This window comes from Lottia gigantea, assembly GCF_000327385.1.
Source record: "Lottia gigantea unplaced genomic scaffold LOTGIsca_1, whole genome shotgun sequence".
NCBI lineage: Eukaryota > Metazoa > Mollusca > Gastropoda > Lottiidae > Lottia > Lottia gigantea.
Window position 1 is genome coordinate 2,993,789 of NW_008706746.1, and position 17,698 is coordinate 3,011,486.

Consider the following 17,698-nt stretch of genomic DNA (forward strand, 5'->3'; position numbering starts at 1 on the left):
CGAATGATGAAACCACGCTGATAATTTCAAGGTAGATCTAATCGTTTTTCGACATAACTTGAATGGTAACTTTTGTTATACTCTTTAAAAAGACACGTCTATTTATTTAGGCCATTGCATTAAAGTCTTTAGACTTAAAGAGATTTTGACCATTGAAGTCAAGTACTTGCTTCTATGACTTGAGCTAAAAGAAAGAGCCAAAAAGTCTTTAGACTACCGAACACTCGCTAAATTACAATAATGATAATAATTATACAGAATACTTGCAAAATGACAGTCAATCATTCTTTAGCAACTTTATACCTAAAGTTTCTGACAGTATAGAAGATAGTTAAGGTTAAATTGATAACTATTATAATAGATAGATAAAGCCTTCATACATGCGTTCCTTGGCCTAGGCTAGGGCTAGCTATGACTAATGACAGTTTCCAACAGCGAGTACTAGTAGACTGTAGAGTAGGTAGGGTACTCCTATGCCTATATAGGCCTACTTTATTGACAGAGGGCAATTTTCATTAAAAACTTACAACATAAGTAGCCTACAGTTTTGTAGCCTATATTTGTATGCTAAATTCAACAAAATATGAATAATACACACTTTTGCTGCAAAATATGTGTTGGAACGCATATAAAAATTCGATTTTTCAATAAATTGCTTGCTCTAACATGCTCCATGGGAGCTATTTCATTTTTAATTCGACCCGCGCATTTGTTCCGCCAGGGTCTGTCTGCCCCTTAATTGTACGGTACTTAATATTAACATTCTTCAATAAACACTGGGTTTGTCATCAATCTTGCCAAAAAAATGTCCAAATAAATCTACATATGCAAATCTAGCATATGCATAGCATCTTCAAATACAAATGTCTAAATACAAATTTAAATTCACATATCTTCAAATGCAATTAGTCAAACGCAAAAACTCCACCAACAAATGTCTAAAACATTTCTCCAAATCGATGTCAATTATATTTGAAGGTCATGATTATGACTACAGATGTCGCTGTACAATCGGATTGAATCCCTATAAAATACGAATTTGATTATAAATAACCTATATCATCCAGGCCAACTAGGTAATGGTTTACTGTGAAAGCTAACTATTTTAAAAGTATGCTGCTTTGGGAATTAAATTTGCATAGAATTTTCCTGACCACCTGCATTTAAAACGTAAGTGTATGATTAATTGATTCTATTATAGTAGTGACGATCAAAAAATGTTATTCAGCTACAGGTGACGGAGATCCCCAGGGAATAGTTTTCCTTAGGTAAGAGTGGTTGTAAAGCACAGGCCGAGGTGAAATTCAGCTCCGGCAACGTGATTTTTAGAGAGTAATGAAATTAAATTATAAAGTAATACTTATTATAAATTAAATGATTCTAAAATAATAGAGTATATATATTAATGTGAATAAAGTTTGTCGTTTTCTGTTTCTGTAACCAACAACCTATGAACTAAAGAGAGAGTATTGAATTAAAGTGGAGATGAACCAATAGTCTGTAAAAAAAATATATATATGATCACAAATATTGATATTAAAGTTCAATGGAGCTATGGGTTTAAGTCTACCAAGGACTAAAATATCATTAAGATTCGTATTGCATTCAAAAGGAATAACTAAAACTTTTTTAAATATATCAGGGAATTTTTGTTGTAGTTCCCTGTACATCTCCTTGATAATTGGTATGGCTTGACAAGCTGTGCTATTGAAAAGTACAACAAATGGAACAATTTGATAATCCACTTGGACATTAAGACCATTTGGCTGTATTGTTTTGAATTTGTTTATCCAGAAATTTTCTCGAAGAGGCCTGTAGGTTCTTGTTGGGATATCGTTTTGTTCATGAATATTTTCAATGAAAATTGTAATTCGGACATTATTCATAGTGTGATCTGAATGGTTGAAATGTTTAGCAACAGATTTGTCAAAATTATGATTTATATCAAATCTATGGCCATTGAATCATGTTCTTTAATTGTTTTTGTTTCACCAAAATATTGTTAAAGACAGACAGTACATGATATAAGGTATAAAATAGTGCTGCTGGGCAAATGAGAAAAAAAAGGAACAGTTCTTTTGATTTTCTTAGGGGTAAATGCCAGAAACAAAAGGGATGGAGTAGATTCTGGAGGGAACAATACTAAAAATCGGCTGGATTTGTAGTACAATAACCCACGTATTAGACTTTATTTGGGGAAATTTTCCAAATCCCTTCATTTTAATTATACATTACATTTACATTAAGTCATTTTCCGTCTAACTATTGGCACGATAGTAATCATTCCATTCAGTTAAAAAAATTGAATTTTATGTATGGTTTAACATGATAATGATTATTCCAGTATTTCTAATGTGAATGCGAGTTTGTATCTGAAGCAATTATCAAAGACAAGTTGGTGGAAGTAAGGCCAGAATATCCGTGTCTGTACGACGTATGGATCCCCCAATTTAAAAACAGAGATAGCAGAGAGAAGTAAAATTTCTTCATATTCTGAATCGTTTGCACGGTTGTCGTTGCCGACGTCCGACATTTTGTTTAAGTCACTGAGAATGTCACGTGATCTAGTTATTTTTAGACGTCTATGACTCAACATCCAGTTTACGAAAGCTCTAAGGTAAAGCTCAGGTCAATGAAATTTTGCTCATCTGGGAGCTCTCGTGTGTGCTAGCCTTTAACAGGTTTTATTTTGTGTTGAAATAAAGTGGGCAGAAGGTATCAACAGAGACAATCACTTTATTTAATGATGCTTGTAGTGTTCTACAGCAACAGATCCTGTCATAGGTCAAGCCTTGAGTTTTTTGTTTAACAAATTGTGTTTGAAGATATGTTGAGCTATTTTTATTTGATCAAAAAATGTTGAATTCAGGTGCAAAATCAATTCAGGATATAAATTAAGAGATAAGAATTTAGAAATAAAACTAAATAAAAAAGAATTAAAAGATAACAGTGAATAACATTGAATAAAAAGCTCCAACTTCCATACTGATGATGTAAGTTTGAATTTGAGCTTTGCAACAAGTAGAAAAAGGTTATTAATGTTATCTACAGAGACTAGGCCACTGGCCACTAGACACTGGTATAGGTATAATTATATTTGTGATGTATTGGTGTTAGATCATAAGACATCATTCCACAATTGCTCGTAAACACTCTAGAAGGCACAATTCTTTACTGATTTCGAAGAAACTTGGTATGCTGCCAAATATTTTTATTTAAAATCAAAGCTGCCAGGGGGGCGTATATTACCTTGCCTAGCAAGCTATATTACTTTAATTTTTAGGTAACATGATGCTATGGAGGCAGATTTGAAATTGCAAAGTCTAGGAAAATGTGGATGTTACCATACAGTCTTGTTTTTAGGCCTTGGTTTAATATACCTACGTGGAGCTTGGCATGTGTTTGCTCCTGTGTACTTGGCAGCAGACCCAGGTCATTCTTGCTCAGTGCCAAACACCACAAACAATGTAGCTGACAATAATTTTACAGTTGATTCCTGTACTGTCACATATTATCAAGACATCAACAACAGTGTTATACGCAGCTGCGAAGATGGATGGCAATATGGCAGCCAGTTTCAATCTACGATTGTCACAGATGTAAGAAATTCCTTTTGATCTTCTCTAAAACTACCTTTTTGTAGCTTTTTCCAAATCCTTGTTCATTGAGTTTAGGTTAGTAACTATGCTCATGAAGCAGGCAAGCATTATTATCGGAACAGAAGAAAACCCAATATCAAGACCCTTAATCCTAATTTCTAAATAAAGTGTCTGCTCCAACCTAGGCCGGTACATTTGGGAGAATCAAACCCTCCCTTTCCCGAAATCTAAATAATCTAAATACATGTACATATTTTAGAGACATGAAATGGGGGGCATATATTGCTGACACCCATGTCCGTCGGTCCGTCCACAATTGGTTGTGAACACTCTAGAAGGCACAATTCTTGATGGATTTTGACAAACCTTGGTGTGAGTTTTCATAATCACCCAAGGATGAACCCTGTTGAAAATCAGAAGAAAAATATTCAGTATGAGTTGTCCTTGTTCTTGAAAATGCGTTCAATTTTTAGCTTGTAAGCACTATAGATGGCACATTTCTTGACCGATTTTGACGAAACTTGGCATGAGTATTTGTTATCATCCAAGGATAAACCCTATTGAAAATCAGAAAAATCAAAAAATATTTAGTATGAGTTATTGCCCTTGTTCTTGAAAATGCGTTCAATTTTTAGCTCGCAAACACTCTAGAAGGCATAATTCTTGACATATTTTGGTGTGAGTGTTAACACCCAAGGATGAACCAAAAAAAATCGAAAAATGTTTCATAGGAGTTATTGACCTCATTCTTGAAAATTTCTTTCAAATTTTAGCTCTAAAACACTAAAAGGCAGATTCTGGCCGGATTTTGACAAAACTTGGTTTTCAGTACTGCGCTGAAGGTTTAATATTTGCCTCCTAGAGTTTTCACAAGCTAAAAATTGAACACGTTTTCAAGAATAAGGGCAATGACAATATTATTCAGTATATATTTAATTTTTTGGAAAACAAACTTCAAGGAAAAGAATATTCCAATGCAGCCAAATTGGTTGCACTATTTCAAGATATATTCATATTCTGACTCTCTATCGACGCCATTGAGAGACACGATGTTTCGGTCTAGATTCTATGAAGAGGAGATAACAGTTTGTTTGGACGAAAATCAACAAATTTTAATATTTGATTAAACTTTCAAAATATATTGTTATTTGTTTTAAAAGCAAAAGAAAACGGTAGTTGTGATACCTTGGACCCACTGATCAATTAACTTTGGTTTGGATCATATGATTACAGACATGGAAACAAAAACAAAATCTGCTGTATATATTTTATAAGGTGTTAAAAAACATTATAATTTCAGTGGAATCTTGTATGTGATGAAGATTATAAAATAGAATTGTCAACTACCATCTATATGATAGGAACTGGTTGTGGAGCTTTAGGCTTGACATATTTCTCAGATAAATATGGTCGTAAGAAATTACTTATTGTTTGTCTATTGATACAAGGATTTGTTGGTGTTGGCGTGGCATTTTTAAATGGCTTTATATTATTTACTATAATGAGATTTTTTATTGGACTTTTGAATATGGTAAGATTTCTTGAAACATCTTACTATTGTTTTTTCGGCATTCATAGAATTAGTCAGAGAGAAATTGTAGAAATCTGTAGTTGCAGTACACTATACACTTCATTGGGCTTCTAATGCTTATCTATAATAATGAAGACATGTTATTTAACTGTGTCTTTCCATTAGTTAGACAACCCAATACTTAGACACAAATGCACAATTGCCCTTATGCTTGTTACCTCAGACTTTAAGATGGAATAGTCCAGATATTATTTGTCAATCAAAGAAAGGCAGCTTTAAAAGAAAAAATTAAACTTTTAATATTTATTATTAATAATTATTTTCTTAAATGTATTATAAATAAGTTTATTTACAATATCCAATACAATTGAATATACAATCGAGTATGTTCACTATTGTCTCAAAACTGTAGAATGTTTGTGGAATAGGGGAACCTATATCAAAATATCTTGATCAAAACTTGATATTAAGGAACCATAAAATAGTTCATTCTAGCCTCCTCGCCTGAAAATTGAAATAGATAGACCTACACACGTTATTTGATTGTTTTAACGCTAAAAAATGTTATACTCTAATTTAATTATATTTTATTACCAACTATTTACTTTCACAATAAATTGTTTAATTTACTGGATGTAATCGTAAATTCAGACCATCTCTTCGGATAAAAGTTCAGCTGTTACCAACAAATTTAATTTGCCATGTTTTAAGAGGTTTTTGTTTGTTGTTCTTGAAAATATTGGTCTTCAAAAGTAGAAATGTAGTGTCCCCCAATCTTCTATAATCTAATTAGGACTAGGGCTGGGTAAAGTATTTGAAATAATCGATTATTGTCTCCAGGAATTTTTAATTTGATGTTTGATCATCAAATTTCATAATCGATTAAATGCCAAAGTTATATTTTCTCCAAAGTACCTGTTAACAAGTCAAAATTTCTTGCACATAGTTTCCCCTTCAGCACATCACTTACCCACATTAAACTGTAAATAACCGATCAAAGCAATAATACATCCATGGAATTAGAAATTTGTCAATGATATAACTTATTATATTTCAGGGTATTGGATTAACAGTATTTGTAATGATAACAGAATCATATCAGGCTTCAGTGAGAACAATACCATCTGTTGGTATACAGATAGCTTGGGCTACAGGAATAATGTTACTAGCTTTATTTGGTTATTTAATTAGAAACTGGAGACATCTTCAATTACTTATATCTCTACCAAACTTCATTATTGTCATATATGTCCTGTAAGTCTTTTTTATTTATTTATGAATACATACACATTAATACACCTCTGTTCCAAATGAAGCTCAGTCAGTAAACATTTAAAATCAGTGTACATACAACAACGGAAAGGAAGCTCTTTATATGATGTTAATATCTTTGTTCATTCTGTAGGTAGATCCAAACATTCAATAATGACAAGATATTTCTTTTGAATACTAGTATGAGTAAGATAACAAAGCGATAACCTTTTAATTGTATGATTCACTTGATATAGGTTTTTACCAGAATCGTTGTCATGGTTAGTAGCAAATCGTAAATATCGTGAAGCAAGCACAGTTTTAAACTGGGCACAGCAATTAAATCAACATACCTCACAAATTGAAGAAAGAAATAGCTGGAATGGTAATGAAAGTTGTATACAAGAACAAGATGTAGAACCTGTAGACAATTATATAACTGGTGAAATTAAGAATTCCATCCATGATTTATTTTGTATGAAAAATACTCGATTTTATACCTTAGTTATTATATATTTATTGTAAGTTTATTTATCATTAGTTTTTAATGATTTTAGAATGCAGAATGTGAAGGGATACCCTTTCAGAAAGACAATTGAGCATGGAATTAATGGATTTTCTTTAGATTTTATGGAAACATTTATTTTTGATAGAAGTACCATTTTAGCAATTTGATGTTTTCTTTGGTAGTGCATCAAAAATTATACATTTATGTCATGAAATTCAGTTACTATGTGGATGTATATTATCATGTCTAGCAACCTCTCTGTATTTTAATGTTTCAGTATAGTCAACAGTTTAATTTATATGGGAATCTCATTTAGTATGCCAGTATTACATGGTGATATATTTCTTAACTTATTTCTAAGTGGGTTAGTGGAAATACCTGCTCATATTATATGTATGTTTGTTATAACACGGTAAGTACCAATGGCTATACTACATTACATGTATAATTATTAGTAGTGTAAATTTTTTGTAAGGGATGTCTAGTCGACAGATTCAGTGACATCTGCTGGTGTTATTAAAAGGTGACATTTTATTTTACATTTTAGAATTGGAAGAAAGATACCATTAATGATATTTTTATTTTTATGTGCCATGTCAACCATAGCTGCGGCTTTATGTCCTTCATCAACAGGTAAAACTGTCTATCACATTACTCATAGGTATAAAAATTCATGAGTGTTTTTATACACATGTACGTATTTTGTCAGCACACATTTTCAGTTCACATTTCCTTGGTAATGTTTTAGAATATACAATTCAAATTTAACATATTGAAAGTGCTATATAAGTCCCTAGTGTATCCACTGATGTTAATTAGGTTTGGTTTGAGTATTCATGAACCTTTTCATGAGAAAGTTTGAATATTTGTTTCACCTTGTTTGATTTCAGAAAGTGGTATTAGTTTACAATGGTTGAAAACAACATTATTTATGATCAGTAAATTTGCTATAACAGGATCTTATGCTACTGTATATCTTTATTCTGCCGAGTTATTCCCTACAGTTATTAGAAATCTTGCAATGGGTATTGCTTCATTCTTTGAAAACCTTGGTGCTGTAGGTGCACCTTTTATCATTTATGCAGTAAGTCATTTATTTAACCCAAGATTTAGAAAACATGCAATAATATGATTGAAGGCTCAATTACACACATTCACAAGATGTTGAAAGCAGATATTAAGAAAATGTGACCAAGTTTGGCAGTAAAGATTGTCTAGAAGTGTCTTCACATCTGAAGACACTTTGCTTGGTTAGATTATTATAGTATTCTTATCAGCAACTGTGGCAGTTTTTCCTGCATAGTCTATTTTGCGTTTAGTTTAATTAACTACCAATTGTGCTAGACCAGAAAAGATTGATTCCACTTTAACAATACACATTTATTTTTCAGGCAAAGAAAATGCCCATTATTCCTGTGATTGCCTTTAGTAGTGCTACAATAATTGGTGGTTTTCTTGTTATGACTCTACCAGAAACTAATAGACAACCATTACCTCAAACTATATCTGATACCAAATCATTTACAACTCATAAGTCAGATATCAATAGAAACAGCCATCTGATAACTGAATTATAATCTAGTTTAATTAGTACCAAGAAGACAATATTGCATAAATGTGATTTAATTATTCTTGGTACTTATATTTTTGTACCAGTAGAGGGTGCTTACTCATTTTGACAGAGTAATATGTTACTTCGAGTTATATTCCTAGAGGACCACAGAATCATCTCTATACTTTAAGGACACATACAGTATATTTGTTGTGATTCACACAGTAGTAGAATAGGCAATTTTACGGTAATTTTTAGAATTGTGTTAAAAGGTTGCATTGAAAAATGTTTTTGAGTGCAAGAATTTATCATGATTTCATGATTTTTCATAATTGTGAGAACTTGCATCATTGTGTGAAATGTTATATTCAAGGTTGTTAATTACTGTATGTATTTATTTTTAGGGCATTACAAGTTGTGCTATTATTTATTATGGAAATTATTATGATTTTGTGTTTTTGTATTTTCTGTTATGGTTGTTCACTTGAGAGGTTTTAGTCATTGTAACTCACCTGTGTTCTCTTTCGTTTAATTTTGCAAATGTGAGAAAGTAGAAAATGTATTTCACCAGTTTGTCTCTTATTATACTGACAATAAACAATACAAGCACAAGAGTTTTCTTATATGGGTACAAAGCGAACTTATATGTTGAAAATTTTGGTAGACAATTAAAGTACCCACTATCAAATGCTTACAACTAGAACTATTTCTCACAAACTTAATGAGAGGTTTTATAATCTTTATCCACATAACATATGTTTTGATTTTCTTTCCATATAAAAATCTATGGCAGAAGAAAAATGAACAAAATGGTAGTTGAGTCGCTATAGCATAAAATAAGCTCAGAAAACATAGCACTATGTAATACAAAATCAAATTTGACACAGTAAATGAGAATTAACTATATACAAATTTTTATTTGTCCTTGAAATGATACAAATTCATATGTCAAGGTTTTCCAAACTTTCCTTCCAAATATTCTACCCATTCTTCAAGAGCTTTGCAATCTGTTGTTGTCTGCAATCAAATAAAGGGAAACATTTCATACAAACCTGTATCTAAAGTTTAAAAACTTTAGAAGTATGACATCAATTTCAAACAGGAATTAATTTTTTCCTATTCTGTATTGTCTTAAACAAATGGCAGTTTGCAAATATTAGAAGCATCTCCAACATATGCAGTTCATAGCATACTATTCTTGGTGGGGTGTTGGCATGGTGCTACTTGCATGTATGCTTGGTCATATCAGCTGTAACATTTTCAAGGGAAAACTGGGTTTGATATAACTGAAGGAATTCTTAAAGGATCCAACCAGAAGGCGGCTTTTAACTTACTGTATCACCACTTGAGAGATATTGAGTTAGTTACCTGTATTTGTTGAGCCTCTGCTTTACAACCTCTAATATCTACCAACTGTATAGAACCATGTAATGGATAGTTAAAAGGGATAGATAAGGTACACACCACACTACCACCTTTTCCTACCATTACTCTTAATAAACTATCTTCTTGTATCCAATCTATAGCAGAACTACAAAACAATTTTACTTTTCAAAATTACTGTTGCTTTTAAAAGCTTTATTAGTTTCAAAGGTTTAATGATATAAAATAAATACAAATTATACCAAGATCACTGGTTCTGTAAATATCATTTCACTCAACCCCTATCTATCTATGTTAATCATAAATCTCAATTTTCAAATCATAAATTTTAGAGAAAGACAATTTGTTTTCTCCATATAGAGCAGTTTATATGCTAATTCCGAGTTCAGCACATCTAGAGTAGCAAACTGCTCAATATGATGTTCTACTTGCAATGATTTCTAAAATTCTGGGAATCTTACCTGTTTTGTAAGTGAGTTATTTCTGTAAGCAACGGTACATGTGAATACCACCTCGTTTTTAGCTGTGAAACTAAACCTTTTAAATCATTATTTCTAACACAATCCTCTACAATATCATTTACATCTAATGATGGGTTGTTAATCTAAAAATATAAGAAACCCATAACCACTGTAAAATTACAACTTTGAGGGATGCCTATACATAAATAATTGAAAAGCCTACAGTTTCTATTTACACCTTTTGAATTTCCTTTCCTATCTGTCTGTGGTTCCTTGGTTTAAGCAGATGTCACAATATTTATCAGTAATATTTCACCATAATTATGCTTATATATAAGTATTGTTTTTAAATCATTTATGGACAAATTGATTGACTGTTTATCATGATAATTACCATATTTCAGTAGTACTAAAGATGTAAATTCCTATACCGGTATTTATCAAGATGCTGGTATAGTGCCCAGATCAACTTAAATTACAAAAAACTTTTGTCAAATTATGACTTAAGTGCAAATAGTAAATGGATTGGCTGCAATAGTGATGCCATGTTTCTCTTTAAACAACCTACCATGGCATTGGCTAGTACTGAAGTATTCATATATCCCTGTTTAAATTCTACAGTTAATATCAATGTAGGCTTGTCTTTATCTCCTTCAATTGTTGTATTTTTAAATTCTATCTGGATTTGATTGTCAGACATTATTTTGATATTTTTCTCCCCCAAAGATTCCACATGATGTAGTAGCTGTCTGTGACTGTAATGGAAACAGAAGGAATCCTTAGTTTGCTTTTACAAAGGGCAAGTTTCAGTAAAAATTTAGATTTTTGGCTGAAATTTTTCAACGGAAAATCTGTTTATTTCAAATATAAGGTTTCATAGTTCTCTACTAGACAAGTCATTTTAGACTGTTTTAAGGCTAAAATCAACTTTACACACAATTACTCAGTAAAATTTGAATTATCAACAATAAAAAAAGTAAGTAGAAATTACCTTTCTAATTTCTGCTGATCAAACATATAAACTGATTCTTCAGAATTGATATTTTTTAATAGCTCTATTCTTTCTTCAGCTCTACTAATACTCATTTCATATTTCCTTATCTTTAGTTTCTGTAGCTTTATGTTCTCTTCAACTTTACCTATTACATCCATAATCTGAAATGTAACATAAAGAAAGAGCACAAACAACTTACTGACTTCCCAAAATGCATTTACCTGGTAATTAATTTTGACAGATTATAGATATTTGAGCACATTTGGGTACAATTCAAAGCAGTCTATATTATTTCTAAGTAGGTAAAGTAGTAAAGAATACAATAGAAGCCACTGCTTATTACTACTTATCCGACCCAAAAAATATTTGAATACTGATTTTTGTTCTGAATTGTACCATGATGTGTAACAAGAAATTGGACATATTTGTTTTGTCAGAAACAAAGATGATAACTATGTAAGAACATCACATGAAATCTCAATGAACTAAAAGTCTTTAAAGGGACTGAAAATCAAACATCCATTTAAGAATGAGAGAGAGAATGGGAGTAAAAGCTTACCTCTTTTTGTCTCTTTTCATTCTCTTCCTTGCTGATTTTATCTTTGTTATTTTGGTTCTGGACATTTTTCAAATTCTCAAGAACTTTTTTCTGGAAGGATATAAACAGATTGTCACACAGTTTTTCCCCACCACCATCCAGAAAAATAGCATCAAGAGATCTTCAGATTTAGATTTTGATGCAATCGATACTGTCATCTTTTTATTCTTTGTCATATCATGGAGAAATATGAATACAAACTTAGAATGACATACCCTTTCCTCCAGATAAGAGGATTTTGTCTCCAACTCGGTTATTTTAGTCTTTATCAAATTAAATGCTAAAATGGAAAAATAAGAATCATTTTAAATTAAAAAGAAAGTAGAAAGTAAACTTCTGTTTCAACTAAAATCTAATACTTTACAGACATAACTTCAAGAAACCATATCCCAAAATCAGATTCATTTTTTTGTGCATTTTAAAGGGAGACAATATACTCTGGGCTGACTTATAAGAGTGTTGACATCTGGAATTTTGTCAATGGAGTTTCAAGACTTGTCGGAACAATTCTAACCATTTACAACACTTTCAAAAAAATAACCTTTAAAACTAACAATTGAATTACCTTGGTCCGAAGTTTCACACAATGAATGAATATTCTGTAGAGAGTTTTCAAGGTCTGATGTGGACTTCTGCAACTCTTTCATAGTTGCTTTTAACTTTTCATCTGAAAACAAAATAAAGTTGTAATCTAAGAGGAAATATTTACAACAGTTTCATATGGGATAATAAATAGCAATTAACACTTTGGATTCAAAATTTTGTGCAGAGTAAAAAATAACTAAATTTGTTCATAATTAAAATTAAAAGAATTTCTACAAAGAATTATAGAAATATAGAGGTAGTTCCACAAGACCCGTTAACCTGTCGTGCATGTCTATTTTATCAACTCACCGGCTTGGTTTACTTCCTTTTCATTTTTAATGGCCTCCAAAACATTTTTATTATATAATGTGTTAATGAAACATGTTTTGGCATCCTTTTTTCTCTAAATATAAGAGAAATAAATATTAGTTTTAAATCTAGGAGCACGTAGGAAAGGGAAAAACATTATTATTCAAAACATTTGAAAATCTAACTGTTTCCGAGCTCATTTTGACCAAAGATAAGATATAAGGGAAATAGACAAACAATGAAAACAATTCTACATTCTTGAGCTAGGATTGCTCCATCATAAAGGCTCATCTTTGAAATCCTGCCATGTCGCAATGAAAATAAATTCTGCAACATTGTATTGATATATTAAAGCAGTACACAAGCTTTATCAAATGAACAATGTGCACTATATTTTAATCAAATGCAAAATCTATCTTACCTCTTTTAAAGCAGCTAATTGAGAAATGACATCAGGATCAAATTCACCTGCTAACCGTACCAGGGGCAAACTATATAATGCCTCTTCCAATGGACTAAAAATAAAACATTAATAGTAATTGCGACTAAGGTCTACATTTCTATACATTATTGAGACAGGCACCTAATATATGCGACACCAAAATCATGACTGCTTAAATAATAGTTTAAAATTTGCTTATTTTTTCGCATAATTATTTTGAACAAGTGGTTGCCTAGCAAGATACGCCCACTTTCCTGATACATTTTCAGTATATCAAGGGTGGTCACCAATCTGCGTCAAGTCGAACCAAAAATCTAATTTGTGCAAAATATTGTTGATTAAATCAAACACACAAAATTTATTTTGACATAAACTGTCACTCTATCGCATTAACAAGCCAACAAATTTTGATGCAGTAACTCAAATTCCGTAGATCGTCAAATTCAATCTTGACTAAGATGTAATCATTATAAATGATCACAACAACCTTCATCTAAATCGGATGAAAACTTAGTCTCTATTGTGTTCAAACAAATTTTGACCGATTTTTTTTTAAGTGAAGGGCAATAACTCATCGTTCATCGAAAGATCGTCAAATTCGAACTTGTTTGAGATCTCATCATTATAATTGATCACACCTAGTCAAGGGCAATAACTCAAAAAACATTCATCGAAAGATAGCCAAATTCGAACTTGTCCAAGATCTCATCACTCTGAATGATCACACCAAATTTCATTTAAATCGAATGAAAACTGTAGACTCTATTTTGTTCCCAAACAAATTTTGACGCATTTAAGGGCAATAACTTAAAAACCTTTCATCGAAAGATCATCAAATTCTAACATGTACAAGATCTCATCCATATAAATGATCACACCAAATTTCATTAAAATGAGATAAAGATAGCTTGCCAGGCAAGGTAACATACGCCCACTGGCAGCTGTCAGAAATGATTAAACAGTCTTTAGTGACTTCAGGGTTGCACAATATAGCTAATAGAGTGAAACGTCAAGTCAGACACGATATTTCGGTGAAATATTATCCGATCATCGCGAAAATCAATAGGGATCATCTTCATAATGACATTGACATACAAAATAAAAATCAAAAGAATCTGTAAACAATTGTAGCCTGTAGAGTGAGCATGAGTTGCACAATATAGCTAATAGAGTAAAACATCAGGTCAGACACGAGATTTCGGTGAAAAATTATCCAATCATCATGAAAATCGATAGATCATCATGAAAATCAATAGGGATCATCTTCATAACGACATAGACATACAAAATAAAAATCAAAAGAATCTGTAAAGAATTGTAGCCTGTAGAGTGAGCACATATAGCTAATAGAGTAAAACGTCAAGTCAGACACGATATTTCGGTGAAAAATTATCCGATCATCACGAAAATCAATAGGGATCATCTTCATAATGACATTGACACACAAAATAAAAATCAAAAGAATCTGTAAAAAATTGTAGCCTGTAGAGTGAGCACGAGTTGCACAATATAGCTAATAGAGAAAAACGTCAAGTCAGACACGATATTTCGGTGAAAAATTATCCGATCATCACGAAAATCAATAGGGATCATCTTCATAATGACATTGACACACAAAATAAAAATCAAAAGAATCTGTAAAAAATTGTAGCCTGTAGAGTGAGCACGAGCCAAATGTGAACGGACCGACGGACCGACGGGGTGATTACAATATACGCCCATCTTACGTGTGGGCGTATAAAAACTGTTATCTCTATTGCGTCTAATTATGGACGAACGGCGAAGACAATATACGACCACATTATAATGTGGTGATTCCAAAAAGAAAAAACAGGCAGCAATAACCAATCACAGAAGACTTTTTGATGGGATCACCAATACCACTAGTAGTACAGCGATTCATTTGATGTATACTGAACTTGGTGAAAAAATAATAAAACTTGACATCAAATACCATCCTCTAATACCCAACGTTTCGTCAAAAAAGTTTTGACTTCATCACCTGATGAAGTCAAAACTGACAGTAGGCTATTACGAGCTGACAATTTATTTCATCAACTGGTAAAGCAATTACTTAATGGCTATATCCTATTATATAAGTGTAGCACATACAATAGGTGGCAGGTGTTAGGTTTGCTGAATAAATGAATTAAAGAAAATTTAAGAATATGCAAATAATAAGGAATGTTGAGGTATTCATATTTATATGTGCTAGCTAGAATCAACACTTCAATGATTTATTAGCATAAATTTTCTTATATCTTTAATAAATTTTCAAAAAAGTTTTGACTTCATCAGGAGAAGAAACATATAGTTTGTTTCTTCCCCTGATGAAGTCAAAACTTTTTTGACGAAACGTTGGGTATTAAAGGATGGTATTTGATGTCAAGTTTTATTATTTATTACACATTATAATGTGGGCGTATAAAAAAGTAATCCAACTTGTTGTCTGGGTACTTGTCTATCTACAATTTGAACATGACACAAAAATCATAATGTGGTTTAATTTATAAGTCAAGTTTATTCAACAATATAAATAGCTTGATACATACTTGACATCTTCAGCACTTAATGTTAAATCTACTTCCATAGCACTTCAGTTTCTGACATCTAAAATTAAGAAGCATGATAAGCTTATATTTAATTAATATTACTGAACACTGGTGTAAGCCTAGGCTATGAGTGCTGTAGCTTTGCAATATGTTCATATATGAAATCAGTCTTAGCTTCCAAATAGTTTTGTTGTCTTAAGAGGGAAACATACATTCACAAATATTGTAATTTCATCAAACTTAATATTTCTATGGACTCAACCATATTCAAGAATTTCATACTCATTAGTCTTATAATGTCTTCAAATCCATAAAAAATATTAGACTTAGTGGGCCCTAGAAGTTTCCTGTGAGAATTACACATTTCACCAATCCATAGATAATCTTTCATTATCTAGTATTTTTAGATATGGTTGATATTTTCATCAACCCAAAGACAATGTAAGACTCTCAGAAGTATTTTCTAGTTCATATTTCAATTCATATGGGAATGATTGGCAAATTTTGATTCAGAAAACAGTGTAGACATAGACAGACAGTAGGCTAATCTTATTTACAAAATATTCATGATAGGGCCCTATTTGCCTAAAAACCCATCAAGATAGACATTTACCCACCTATAGACATTTACCCACCTATAAATGACTGAAAACAAAATATCTGTTAGACTATTATCTGTAAGTTACTGTTTATTTTCGTATTCACCGCCTTAGTATGATTTTTCTAATTATCCAGACTGTCAAGAAAATCTCTTGTTTCTACACAATAGATTGAGTGTGAACAAAGAGACTTTCAATCATTCGGCTAACAATTTACGAGAGCACCTTACTCATCTAAAATTTTCTACACCACCTAATTCTGGGTTTTCTTGCTTTAAATTTATTATGCTAAATCTGTTTATATCAATCATTTCGTCGTTGGTGCTCGTTTTTGAGCACTAACCATTTACATTTTTAGGGCTTGATAATCAAATCTATGACCTTTTACTACCGAATAACTTCACGCCTAACCACTAACGGGATAGCTAGCTCACGATTCGTGAATGGCTATGCTCGAAGCCAAAGCAAAAATAAATGTGTCAAAATCGTAGAAAGTAATGTTGGGAAATTTCTTGAAAGAGGGTTGTTGACCGTCGAGGTCCTTAAATTTATTACCGGAACTCTTCCAGTTTCGATGAAATTGCATTTTGGGTAACTTTCTCTGTGCCGTTCCTGATTGGTTCAAGAAGTAAACAATATTCATTGCGAAAAATTTAATTTTGATCATAATTATTAAGTAGGATTAGATCTAACTCAATAAGTTCGATTAGGTGAATAACTTTTAGCGAGGTTCCATTAAATTAAGGAGTTTTTACTCTCGTTAGATCTATGTCCTTGCGTGGTTCATTTTATTTTCTCATTCTCTCAAAACATTCTTTCATTGATTGACATTTTTCATTATTCTTTGGGACCACTGCACTATCGATACTTAGTCTAGATCTATGTCCGTATGTGGATCATTTTATTTTCATTTTCATAGTACCTTGGGCTTGTGATTTTTTTTTCATCTGAATATAATGTTTTAAGATTTCTCTTCTTCAATCTCCATACAACTCGATGAGTTAACACTTAATTTTGACCATGTGGGGAATAGGGACATTTCAGAATATCCAGTAATGTCATGATGTTGATGGTGGACTCATTGATGGTCTGGGTACTGGGTAGCTAATTTAAAGATGGGCATACCAAAAATTCTGCATTTATAAGTTGGTGTGGTTATGGGGAAAATTCTCATATAAGCTTACAAAAAAAAAACATTTTAGTCTGGCCAATGACAGAACATAGTACCCCATCTATTTGCACCAATAGGGTAGCATAGAAGTAGATATTAAGAGCTAGATTTACTTTAATGTTAAGGATAAAGAATGTTCATTTTGCCATAACAGAGCATACTT

At 31.8% G+C, this 17,698-nt stretch overlaps 2 protein-coding genes across 2 annotated transcripts; one reads left to right on the forward strand and one right to left on the reverse strand.

Moving 5' to 3' along the window:
• LOTGIDRAFT_227894 (hypothetical protein) lies at positions 1-9,043 on the forward strand. The gene is made up of 9 exons (XM_009045536.1): positions 1-31; positions 3,284-3,599; positions 4,900-5,130; positions 6,188-6,384; positions 6,639-6,902; positions 7,167-7,301; positions 7,437-7,522; positions 7,780-7,973; positions 8,281-9,043. Exons 2-9 carry the CDS (start codon positions 3,297-3,299, stop codon positions 8,464-8,466), a joined length of 1,596 nt encoding a protein of 531 aa, XP_009043784.1. The 5' UTR covers positions 1-31; positions 3,284-3,296; the 3' UTR covers positions 8,467-9,043.
• Positions 9,044-9,333: 290 nt separating this feature from the next.
• LOTGIDRAFT_227895 (hypothetical protein) lies at positions 9,334-16,902 on the reverse strand. Its single transcript, XM_009045537.1, has 12 exons — positions 16,401-16,902; positions 15,766-15,823; positions 13,193-13,286; positions 12,772-12,865; positions 12,443-12,544; positions 12,093-12,157; positions 11,839-11,928; positions 11,277-11,440; positions 10,854-11,040; positions 10,286-10,428; positions 9,810-9,972; positions 9,334-9,458 (listed from the first exon to the last, which is right to left on the reverse strand). The coding sequence occupies exons 2-12, from the start codon at positions 15,801-15,803 to the stop codon at positions 9,390-9,392; spliced, it is 1,209 nt and encodes a 402-aa protein (XP_009043785.1). The 5' UTR covers positions 15,804-15,823; positions 16,401-16,902; the 3' UTR covers positions 9,334-9,389.
• Positions 16,903-17,698: the final 796 nt, after the last annotated feature.